Source organism: Eurypyga helias, unplaced genomic scaffold, assembly GCF_000690775.1.
Source record: "Eurypyga helias isolate BGI_N326 unplaced genomic scaffold, ASM69077v1 scaffold5681, whole genome shotgun sequence".
In the NCBI taxonomy this organism is placed as follows: Eukaryota; Metazoa; Chordata; class Aves; order Eurypygiformes; family Eurypygidae; genus Eurypyga; species Eurypyga helias.
In genome coordinates, this window is record NW_010232707.1 from 52316 (window position 1) to 62439 (window position 10124).

A 10124-nucleotide genomic window follows, 5' to 3' on the forward strand; every position below is an offset into this window, starting at 1 on the left:
TGCACTGCTCATTTGCTTTGCCTGACCTAGGTCAGTTAGTTTTCTCCATTAATCATCTGTTCTAAGTCATGTGCTTTACTAATCATAAAGGCAGAGCTTTCTCTTCTTGCTAGGTAGGGACACCAACAAAAGCGGAACAAAAGAAACTGATCTCTCTGCTCAAGATTTTCATCAGACTTCTATTTTGAAAAGTGTGATTGTTGCTTATGTAATTACCATCACCTCCACTTTTTTTTTTTCCTCCTTTTATTGTTAAGACTATTTGAGAAGCTTATCTTATATTTTTGAGTCAATTCTAACAAAATAATGGGTTCTATTTTCTTGGCTCATTTTAGAGGAAGTTTATCATACGTAAGTTGAAAACTTGAGGTTTAGCAAAACTCAACTGAGAAAGCTTGAAAAGCAACATGTGTTACCATGACTAAAGGAAGCTACTTGTTTTCATTTTTTACATAATTATCTACTTGTAGGAGTTCTATTAAGAATTAATGAAACTATAAATTTATGGGGTTTATTGTTTGTGTAGAATAAAAATCTTTGTAAATATGACTGGATAAACTCTGCAAGAAAGGAAACATACTGATTTGTTGTCAGTTCAGACCCAAACGGGTTGAACTCGTAGCTTAGGAAATTACTTCTTTTCTGTGCTTGTGGGGTGTGGGGATGTGGGTTTGGGGTTTTTAATGATTCATGACTAATGTGATTGTATTGCCACTCCCTTTTTGCCACAACAAACCTGTTTTGCTTCCCTAGGCTATATTTTCCCCAGCCATGAGCATGTTCTATTTGTATTTCTGTTTTAAATGACAGTCCTCTCAGCTCAAGTGGCCAGCTTGTTTCCTAACAATACAGGAATGGTTAGCCACCCTTTCAGGGACGGCTAAATCATTATTGATATACAAAAGTAGATTAACAGTTAACGACGCCTTGGTTATATGCAATGCAGGCAAGAAAACTTATGCAATAGCCTTTTAAAAGAAGGGGGAAGGGGTGTGAGGGGGGAACTTGGGATGGCAGGGAAAGGAGAACTTCATATTCATTTTTGTGGTTTGTGCTGTTCAGCGTCAGCTGCTCCCACCTGGTGGCCACTTTGGCAAAAAGCCTTTATTTTTTGAAAAGTGAAGAACAGATGTGTCTTCTACTCCCCCTTTTCCTCCAAACACAAGTATTTTCTCTGCTGAGGTTGTTAAGCAGCAAAAGGAGTACATTAGTGAGGCATAACGTGTTTAATGCTCATGAAGTAACTGAGGATTGTTTTCTCCAACAGTGGCTTATCAGATACAATAATATTGGATATAATATCAAACTACCTGGTCCTTCCAAATAGAATTACTGTCCCCCTTGTCAGTGAAGTGCAGATTGCTCAACTGCGTTTTCCTATACCAAAGGTAAGCATGTTTCTGTTAATACTAATAATTTGGCATTTATTTTTTTCTGAAGTAGTAACTGTCACAGATAGGCACATCTATGTGAATTTCTAAATAAAAGTTATTGTAGTAGTAGTAGTTCACTAGTATTGTGAATCTAATCACTTAAAATAATTGATTTATAACTTCTGTGAAGTTAATGTTTCATGATGACGCCAAGAAGGGGTTTTTTTTGCCAGACTCTTAAACATATTACTTGCTAAAATGTAGTTCAGCTGTATAGACTAAAATTTAAGTAGCATATGTGTTACATCATCATTCTAAATTATGTTGGTGCTCTTCAACTGAAAGTTGTTACACCTTATTGCTACTCCCAGTAGCATGGCATTTCTTGATATACCTGGCATGTTTCTGATTGCTGATGACAGTTTTTCGTTTCAGGAATCTCTTGAGTGCTAGGTCTGCTGTGTATGGGAATCATCATTGCTATCCCTCCATTTACAGCGTGTCTAAACTAAGCTTCGTGTTAAGGAAATCACAGTGGAAATTATAAAACATATATTGCATAAATTAAGATGACATGGAACTTTCAGATTACTACATAAACCCATCTTTTCCTTTTTCAGGGTGTTCTACGGATACACTTTATTGAAGCTCAGGACCTGGAGGGGAAAGATACTTACTTAAAAGGGATTGTCAAAGGAAAGTCAGATCCTTACGGAATCATCCGTGTGGGCAACCAGATTTTCCAAAGCAAGGTCATCAAAGAAAATCTCAATCCAAAATGGAATGAAGTTTATGAGGTATAACGAATAAAAATACCTTGTGTATGTTCTGTAAATTTGTTCTCCAAAACTGCTTTTGTTCAAGATGATACTCTGGGGACTTCCTTGAGGAGCTTCTTGATGTCTCCCTCTAAAAGCCCAAAGTACTGTAACAAAACAGAAATTCTCCATGAATGTGTATGCTTTTATGTCTAGATTAAGCATCAGTAATTCGAAAAACAATCCAGTCTCTTAAAGCCAACGTTAGCAAATCACATCCAAAAAGCTCTTAGACTCGCTCTACTGGTTAAATCGCATCTTTTTTTAAAGCATTTGCTTACTGATATGTTTGAACTGCAATGCCTTTGGGTATTTAATATTTTACTGTTACTGTGTCGTTTAACAAAGCCAGCTTGTTTTGCCTCTGACAGTACCACCTTACTGTACTTCCAGGCCTTAGTATATGAGCATCCAGGACAGGAGCTAGAGATTGAGCTCTTTGATGAAGATCCAGATAAAGATGACTTCCTGGGAAGGTAAATGTTATGGATGATATTCTCGTAGGTATTGAAAAGACATGAAATATTTGGATGCATCCTTTTTTTTTTTTTTTCCTTTTTGCATTTTATTACAGTTGTAGTGCTGCTATATTACTATATTTATAAATCAATTATCTTTTCAAAATGGTGGTAGTAAGTAGTTCCCCAATTACTTTATATATATACATATATGTAAATACAGATGTGCCTGTGTGTATATACGCATCTATTATGTTTATGTATTCTTTAAAAATAAGGTAAGTATTGTGAGTACACAGAAAAAAAAAAAAAGAAATGGTGGGTGTTTGTTTTTTTAGGAATTATACTCTACCTGCTTTAATGTTTGTAAGATAGTGCTAGGTCTTAATTATTTCTCGAGGCAAAGTTTATATAGCTTTATAACGATGTATCTTCTTCATCTTCATATTTTTTAAATGGCTAGCTCACAGTTTAATTTTCTCTAAAAGCTGATCTTAACTATTTGATTAAAGAAAAAAAATTGCTGTAATGCTTTTGCAAACATTACTCACTCTTAGATTCCATAGGCCTACCTTTAGTGTTTACCCATAAACATTTCAGGGTTTAGTCAGCTTCTTTCTCCAGTAATTTGTCACCTTTATTTCTTGCAGAGTTTTGGAGCTTCCCATTGTTGCTTTCCATACAGAGTAGAACTCCCTTATCTTTCCAGCTCCTTCTCTCTTAACAGGAGCAACAGTACCTACTTCTCTTCTCATTAAAATAAAGAAGTAGGTAGTACAAAGGCTTCTTTTCTTTGCACTTCCCTAATCTTACACTGAAGTGGTGGTGGGGGGCGAAGTGGCATAATGTGTATATCAGTACTAATAAATCAAAAAGCCACGACAAATGTTCATGCACTGGCATGCAGTTGTCTGCCCTGTTTAATTTTTAGCAGACTCCTTGGTACATTTTTAGCTTGTGTAAACTAGCACTCTCCAAGACAGTGCCAAAGCATGGATTTGGTCATAGAATATGTCCAGGGGCTATTTCCCATGGGTAGTTTGGATGTGGTCACTGTACTGAGAGTTTCGTCATATGTATGTGAGCCATATTGTGCCAGTTGCCCTCTTAGATACAAAATGGGCTCTAGTATATGCGTATTTTCTCCTGTCCTGCATTCATCTTCGTTCAGCCATTTCATTCCCTACTTCTTCCTCTCTTAGGGGCTAAAAGAATAGTATTCTGCTCTTTTGATCTCAGTGGAGGCCTGGATACTCAGCAGCACAGGGTGGGGTTTGAGTTGTGTATTAAATTCTTTGCTTCTTGGCTAAAATACTGACTGGGTTTTTTATCTTTTCTTCTAGTTTGATGATAGATTTAATTGAAGTTGAAAAGGAACGTCTTTTAGATGAGGTAGGTGTTCAGTAAGTTTAAAAAAAACCCGTATGTTGTATATGTAGTTGTTCTCGTTAAACTGTTGGTTTTTTCCGGGGGATGGTTCCTGCCTGTGCATGAATAACCTTCATGTTATAGAAATAGGTTCAGTACAGTGGTTTAAGGGATACCTGAATTGGTGAAATCCAAAGAATAATGCCATTCTTCTTCTGTCTTGGTCTTTTAAGACTACTAGTATGTCAGTACAAAACCAGGAACTTACGTATGTGGTGAGAGCTTTTTCTTGCCAAAGAATAGTTAATTGCCTGGTTTAACTACTGTTAGACTTAGCAAACTAATTTTATATGTAAAAGAAATTTTATAGTAATGCTGTTCTGGGTTTGTATTTCCAGACCATCTTTACAGAACTTAAAGAATTCTCTTAATTTTTTTAGAATGCTTTAACATAGAAGTTTGTCCGTCTCTTTTTGTTACTCTATGTTATATATCCAGGGTGAAACAGGACATATTAAACAACGAATCAGATCTTTTCAGATTATGCAGGCTTCAGCTCTATAAGCTTTCTTGTAGAGCTCAAAATTTCCTAAATAGCCAATTGCAATCATGTATTTGTTCGGTGTCAGATTATTTCACATTACTTTGCTTAACTTCTAGTGGTTTACTTTGGATGAAGTGTCCAAAGGAAAATTGCATTTAAAACTGGAATGGCTCACATTGATGCCAACTGCTGAAAATCTAGACAAGGTATTAAAGGAACACATTACATTTATCCTAATCTTTATTGTCGTGGGCCTTTTTTTATTGTTGGTTTTTGGTTTTGGGTTTTTTGTTAAATGTGTAAGTAATTGATTCTCTGGCTTACAGGATAAACCTGTAATTTTATTCCAAGCTGTTGATCTTTAGAAATCACAAACTAGTCACAACTGTCAATGTGCTCTTGTGGCATGGGATTTTAAAATGCTGGTTTTATCCTCTTCTTTTAATGTTACATTTTGGGACTATGAGCTAACATTTTATTAGCCTGGGAGATAAAGCTGGATATGATGTTATAATCTGTCTAGACTAAAAAATATAATTAGGAAATGGGGTGGAATTTCTATGAATATTGGTTTGAAATACCTGTTTGAGTCTTGAAGACTTACTTCCTATGCTTTGTAGCACGCATTTGTGAATGTGCGCATTTTGGGAGATGTTTTAAAAATATTTGTCAGGAGTGGGACAGAAATATAAATACAACTTGATTTTTCAGAAAGGCTTACAGTATGTTTTTGGTTTAGGTGCTAACAAGCATTAGAGCTGATAAAGACCAAGCCAATGATGGGCTTTCTTCTGCATTGCTTATTCTCTATTTGGACTCAGCAAGAAACCTGCCTGTAAGTTATATTCTGATGGATACCCATACAAATGGGTGTCTCTTGTGTACTTCCAGCATGTCTTGCTTGGTGGTATGGCACACTGCTTTACTAACACACATTATGCTGTGTTTTCTGTAGTTTCTCTCATTTCAAAACGTGTAATGTAAGGTCCACATTTCTATGAGTATGTATTCCATATATAATAAAGCGTTACTCTGTAATCAGTGTTATCTTTCTTTAAAGAATGCTCCTTTCCTGGACTTGAAAGGCTGCATGGGTTTTTTTACATGGTGTTTTCCATAAATAGATGGGATTAGAATGGGCAGTTTTAAGGAACTAACTGGGAAAACGCCCACTTCCCTTGAGTTCAGGAAAACTTGCTTGCTTTGTTTTAGGATATCTGTGTTAGATTTGGAGGCACTGAAAAGTCCTCATCATGAAATGAAGACTGTGTAGTTGATGTTACAGTGGCAGAATACTTGCATGAGTTTTTTGCCAGGTTGTCACATGGAGGATTGTTTATTTGCTTGTGCAAAACATAAAACCAAAAAATGTTATGGTTTTGTCACTATATGGATTATACTATAGGATTGTGAAATAGCTTGTTTATGACAAGCACAGATTGGTTTGTAGTTTATTTCAGGTTAGTAAAGTACTGTTCCTGGTTGTAATTGACAGCAGTAATAAAGTAAACTCTACCATAAATAGATATCTGAAGCATAACGCTGAGTTTTGCTGGTTTTCAGCTTTGCTATTATAAGAAAAATTCTGGAAGTGATGACTGAAATACTAATCAGAGAATAAAGTTTTCAAGCCTCAGAATTTTTGCATGCATTTTGCCAGTTTGTCCACTCATCTTAAATTTAAGTTAAAATGGGGCATCAGTGTGGTTACAAAAAAAACCTTAGTAGCCTAAACAATTTACATCACTGACTAGTGTTTTCATGTCTGTTCCAGAGTGTATAGAGCAATGTTTGGAAGTAGTATTCAGGTTATTTTCAAAGGTAAAAAGATATAACTCGTTTGGAATAGGGTCCTGCATTTTTAACCTCACTGTGTTGAATAATGTAAAGTTCCCTCATCTACAATTTAAAATTCTTGTCCATACAACCTGCTTCTCTAGATTAGCTTCTCCAGAAAATATTCAGAGGCTTTGTAATGTGTTTTAGGTTTTTTCCCTTTCCTGTTTTAAGAAACATTCTATAATTGTCTCCCTCCCCCAGAAAGTTTAGGCTGCAGGTCATGAGTTCTACCTACTTCTGGGGACAGTATTTTCATTTCAGTGTCTTAATTAGTACTTCTAATCCATAGATCTCTAAATTCTAGGGCACAGAAAGGGGAAGTTCCTTGCACCCAGCTGACCAGCTAGGAAATTTGGGGACAGGATCCCGAATTTCTTATCACTGTGTCTGATGTTCTGTCTAGAGCGTTAAGGTTGCCTGGGTGGGTTAGGAGTAAAGATGATCATAGTGTGGGACCTGTTTAACCCTCTTTTTTTTTCTTTTTTTCTTACTCTACCAGCCCAAAAAAGCAGTTGCTACAAATGACTCAATATTTAACTTCTAGTCATTTTCTTTCCAGAAATGTCTTATAGAAAATATGATAGAAGGTAACATTGAATACTTGAAAATTCCATTTACATGTCTACAGCAATAAAATAATACAATACCTTGTTAAATTCAAGTTGTCCAAAACCAGATACAAAAAGGCTTCACAGTTAGGTGGGTTAAAAATAACATGAGAAGACTCTTCATGTGGGAGAACTGACAAGATTACTATAGGTTCTATAAAGACAATGCTTCTATACTGTCATGGAGCTGCTAGACGAAGTGCAGTGAATTACAGTGAATACAGCTTTTTTTTACGTCCATTTGATTGTCATGGAACAACGTTTACAAGACTAAATATGAAAGTCCTCTGGCTTCTCATGCTGTGTTCATATTCGCTTATAAGGGTTGTGTAGCGCAACAGTAAAATTAATCCCTCTTTTGGATGGCTTGTATTTACAGGGAACAAAAAGTTCAAAGATAAGTCTGTTAAAATTACACTGACCCTTACTAATAGTTTTGAAGACTTTTGTCTGCAAGTTTAATGTTACAGCTGAAATATTTTCTAGATAAATGAGTGTTTTTATTATCTTCAAAATGGAAAATTCAGTTCAAAAATAGCTTGTTTTGTTTGAGTTATAGTGGATAATCCCCAGCACAGGCATTTTTGTGGGAAGATTCATCCTACTTGTGGGTTTCTGAGACACTGGGATGATTTATGAAATATGTGTCAAGTGAAATAAAAACGGTGCGGAAGGCTGGTCTCTAAATTTACTTAGTTGGATCTGCCATATAAATCTGAACTACCCGGAGTAAACTTGGAAAGTGGGCTAATATATTTGAATAATTAATAAGAAATAAAAAAACACATTGCCTTGCTGTGCTACAGAAAATAACTTAACAGATGAAACTACTTGTAATGAGAAATATTTACTTACTTTTTGTTATCTGCTGTTTTCTTTGGAATCCTTTGACTGTTTTTCTTAACTTTTTTGTGTAGTAAAGCTGCTTATGCATTCATACTGCCACAATCCCATCACTCTGCTTTCTCCTTCCATTTCCATCTTCCTAAGAGTATCTACGAGGGAAACTTTGGGTGTGGATACTTAAAAGAGAGGAGAGCATCGGGACTAGTCTTTTGTGAAAACACTACCTCACTCTATAGAGCACTATTTGTGAGTTCTCTGGTATTATTTGTATTGTACCTTTTACTTGCCAGAGTGTGGATTAGAGCTACTAAAGCCACTCACGCTAGTGGAATGAGAGCATGCAATTTGTTTTGCTGCATGGTTTCAACAAGTGTGCATTGTTTTTGTGCTATTTTTATTGCATTTTAAAGGCTACTTAAATTTCATTGATCATATCATTGGGTAAGTCAGTAACTTTTTATGATAAAAACCCAAAGTAAGTTTATTGTACAAGCTCTTACGTTTAACTTAAATTGCTGATTCATTGAGAGATAAAAGAAATGCTATACTAGCACACTGTGTGCTGATGAATTGTGGACTTTTATTGCAAAGAAATTAATAAATACTACAACCAACATTCCGACGGTTTCTTTAAAAGGTGATGCACTCAATATTTGTAAGAACTTGCAACCTCTCCATACAGGTTCAAGTACTGCTTTAAAAAATGGGGTGGTTCTTCGTGCTCCCCAAACTATAAATTCCCTTGTAAATTCTATTTCACTCCATGATGCTCCTTGTTTTGCAAATTCCCAAGCTCCTTTTCTTGTTTTAAAATTAGTCCGTAGTCACGAAAATTGAGGCTAGGGAGAAAGACCAAATTAGTATTTTTTGCTTGCATTCAGTGTTACAGGATTACAACAAACTAATGAGCCTCTGAATATCTGACACTTAAATCTGTAAACACAGCCTTGGTGTCTTCAAAATGAATGAGTATCTGTTCAGAATAAGAACTCTTTTGCCAGAGGTTGGTGTGCCATTGTAGGTGGTGTAGATAAACTTGCTGCTGGCCCGCTACTTCTGGCTCATGTCATAAACCGTAATTTCACACACACACAGAGATCTCCACAAATCCCTCTTCTGTGGTCCTTTCAGTTAGTTTCTGTGTAGAAGTGAGTTTTAAAGTATCAAAAGAGTTACAGCCATTACTAAATCTTGTTAAAATGTAATGACTAAGAAATGCAGTTCATAAGCTATGTGGTTCATTTATCTTTGTATTAGAACTGATAAATAGTTGCTGTTTCTTTTAGTTATAAAAATACTAGATACATCTAAAAATAATATTTTTTAGAAAATCAAACTTTTCAATCAAGAGTGTAGCCCTGATGTTTTTTTTGGGTCTTACGAGTCTTTGCATTAGGGCATCATATACATATAACAGCATCTATTTAGATGTTGGACAAAACTTTTCAAATCCCTGAAGTGATTTTTGAGTCAGAGTGGAACAACAAACCTTTTAAGATAGCCAGGTCTGCATTTCCTTCAACACCACTGTTAACTGCCTTGTTCTGCAGTTGCCCTGCAGAACCCATGGTGCTGCTCTTGCAGCAAGAGGATGAGATGTTATGGCTGGAGGCCAGGAGGGAGGAGAGGACTGTAGTAGCCCAGAGATAACGGCTTCAGCAGTCTTAAAACTGCACCATCATTAAATGTAAGGTATTATGCAGACATTCCCACTGCAAGTTCATATTAGAATCATAGAATCATAGAATGGTTTGGGTTGGAAGGGACCTTAAAGATCATCTAGTTCCAACCCCCCTGCCATGGGCAGGGACACCTTGCACTAGACCAGGTTGCTCAAAGCCACATGCATCCAGGGTTTGAAGACATCCAGGGATGGGACATCCATAACATCTCTGGGCAACCTGTTCCAGTGCCTAATATTTAATATTTTTAATATTAAACACATTACCTGGGAGGGGGGAGGGGTGGCAAGCATGAAAAAGGGGACTCAATTCATATAGGGAGGGGAAAATCCAATGCCTTGAGTGCTCTCAGTTCCTTTCTAGACAGTTTTAATGACTGCTGGGAACCTAGGTTCATGACACCTAATTCAGACACTCATCTAAATCTGGTTTATCTGCAGTTAGGGAGTATGAATTGTGGTGTTAGTGTAATTTCCAGAAGTGAGCAACACTAGTTTTATGATGCGTTGTCATTAGCTCATAGCAATTGTTTTTCTTTAATTTGGTGCCTATATAACATATAAATTATCCATACTTTAAAACCGCTCT

General features: G+C 36.2%; 1 protein-coding gene across 1 annotated transcript in view; it reads left to right on the forward strand.

Moving 5' to 3' along the window:
* Window positions 1-10124, forward strand: part of ESYT2 (extended synaptotagmin-like protein 2) — a gene marked incomplete at its 5' end in the record, with an annotated part of 50509 nt that overhangs the window by 24809 nt on the left and 15576 nt on the right. The window contains 6 exons of the mRNA XM_010161479.1: window positions 1268-1388; window positions 1994-2170; window positions 2585-2667; window positions 3993-4041; window positions 4678-4767; window positions 5301-5396. Coding sequence (XP_010159781.1) covers window positions 1268-1388; window positions 1994-2170; window positions 2585-2667; window positions 3993-4041; window positions 4678-4767; window positions 5301-5396 — 616 coding nt within the window. The remainder of the gene's footprint in view (window positions 1-1267; window positions 1389-1993; window positions 2171-2584; window positions 2668-3992; window positions 4042-4677; window positions 4768-5300; window positions 5397-10124) is intronic.